The sequence below is a fragment of the Grampus griseus genome, assembly GCF_964374135.1.
Source record: "Grampus griseus genome assembly, chromosome: 8".
NCBI classification, from domain to species: domain Eukaryota; kingdom Metazoa; phylum Chordata; class Mammalia; order Artiodactyla; family Delphinidae; genus Grampus; species Grampus griseus.
The window spans coordinates 77,708,230-77,710,233 of NC_139002.1; the positions used below are offsets into that span (position 1 = coordinate 77,708,230).

A 2,004-nucleotide genomic window follows, 5' to 3' on the forward strand; every position below is an offset into this window, starting at 1 on the left:
TTGAAGCAGAGAAAAGTGTTCTACATATAGTGGTTCACAACCACCAAATAAAGTACTGATGTCTCTAGCTTTTGCTTCCCAAAATGGAATAGTAGGGTTTTCAAAATATGTCCCCACTTACTTGCCACTATTCTAAATAAAAGGAAACACATAAGCCAACTTTTGGTATTCTCCAATTGGACTATATCTGTTAGGCATCTCTTGAAGCCCATAGGATATGATGGGACTGCAGTGGGTTGAACAGTGCCCCCCCCACCAAATTAATGGCTGCCTGGATCCTCAGAATGTGACCTTATTTGTAAATAGGGTCTTTGTGGATATAATTAAGGTAAGGATCCATATAAGACCATACAGAATTAGAGTAGGTCCTAAATCCAATGAGAATGTCCTCATAAGAGACAGAAAAGGGAGAAGAAGTCCATGTGAAAATTCTGAGGCAAAGATTGGCTCCAAGATAAGGAACACCTTGAACCATCAGAAGCTGAAAGAGGCAAGGAAGTATTCTCTCCCACAGCCCTCCAAGGGAGTATAACTCTACTGACACCTACAGTTTGAACTTAGAGCTTCCAGAACTAAGAGGGAATAAATGTCCATTGCTTTAAGCCAACAAGTGAGTGATAACTTCTTACGTGCATCCCTAGGAAACTAATATAATGCCCTGATCTAAAATTTGCTATTTTGGTAATTTCTATATCTTTCTGAGAAGAGTTTGTAAGCTCGTTCTTCTACTACCAATCTTTCTCAAGGACGTTCTTTTAATTTTTAAAGGTAATTAACTTAAGGTCCTGTTTTCAAGCCTTAAAATCAATTTAAAAACTCATAAGAATCTTGGTTTAATTTTTTGAAAAAAAGTTTAATTTTGGTTGTGTGGATGGGGTTTGAGGTATACTATGTAAGTCAGTGATTCCAATCTTCCGTTTGTAAGCGCAAACGCACTTCTACCAGTAAAAATATTCATTTCATATCATGATTTTTCAGCTCTGTTTAGAAGTCTTAGTAAGACAGAGATAGGCTACTAAGATGGATATTGTAAATAAATAAAATACCAACAGTCATTTTTATGTTCTGCCAGGAGGACTTTGTTCTCCCTCATTTGTTAATCACTTGTCTGTAATGAAGTTAAGTTCCCTACTTGGAATGTAATGTTAAGTTCTGAATTCAAATTTTAAAGAAACAGAAAAAAGAAGGATTGAAGGCCCTGCAAGCATGGTGTCATCGAAGGGGAGGCAGGACATGCCCCAGCTGGGGGGCTACAGCCCTATCGACTACAAGCGGAACCTTCCGCGTCGGGGGCTGTCGGGCTACAGCATGGTCGCCATGGGCATCGGGACCTTGCTCTTTGTGTACTGGAGCATGATGAAGTGGAACTGCGAACGCAGGCGCCTGCAGATCCAGGAGTTCGAGGCCCGCATTGCGCTGATGCCTCTGTTGCAGGCAGAGAAGGACCGGAAGCTTCTCCAGATACTTTGGGAGAACTTGGAGGAGGAGGCGATCATCGTGAAGGGCGTGCCAGATGGGAAGGTAGGTGAGTCCGTGTTCCACACAACGTGCTGGGTGACCCCCATGCTGGGCAAGCTCTACGGGCTGTGCATGTGCACAAACGAGGAGGTTCTCAACGCCACCTCCGGCTTCAAGCAGTACACCTAGGGGCCTGTGCCCCTCAGACCACTGGACCCCTACTGCCTCCCCACCAGGAGAGAATAAATGCTCTGGAGACTGGCAAAAAAAAAAAAAAAGATAGAAGGACTCAAAGTCATTTTACATGATGGAAGAAATGGGATATATGTACCTGTGTACATGCTAACTTTGTAAAACAGCTTAACCTCCTTCTGTTTGGCCTTCAGATATAATGAGATGATTAGGAAGTAGACGATTCAGAAAAAATAATAACTGACATAAAGTAAATAAAAAGGATTTTCTAATGGACCGAATTTCCTGAAAATGGAAGGCACTAGGAATTGCAGTAGGGAATCTGTTACTAGATTAATAGTTTTCTAACAGTGA

General features: G+C 41.9%; 1 protein-coding gene across 1 annotated transcript; it reads left to right on the plus strand.

The window, feature by feature from the left end:
• Positions 1-1,206: 1,206 nt before the first annotated feature.
• Positions 1,207-1,647, plus strand: LOC309826435 (NADH dehydrogenase [ubiquinone] 1 alpha subcomplex subunit 13-like; the record flags this gene model as incomplete). Its single annotated transcript, XM_082660577.1, has 1 exon — positions 1,207-1,647. One exon carries the CDS (start codon positions 1,207-1,209, stop codon positions 1,645-1,647), a length of 441 nt encoding a protein of 146 aa, XP_082516703.1.
• Between the last annotated feature and the right edge of the window lie 357 nt (positions 1,648-2,004).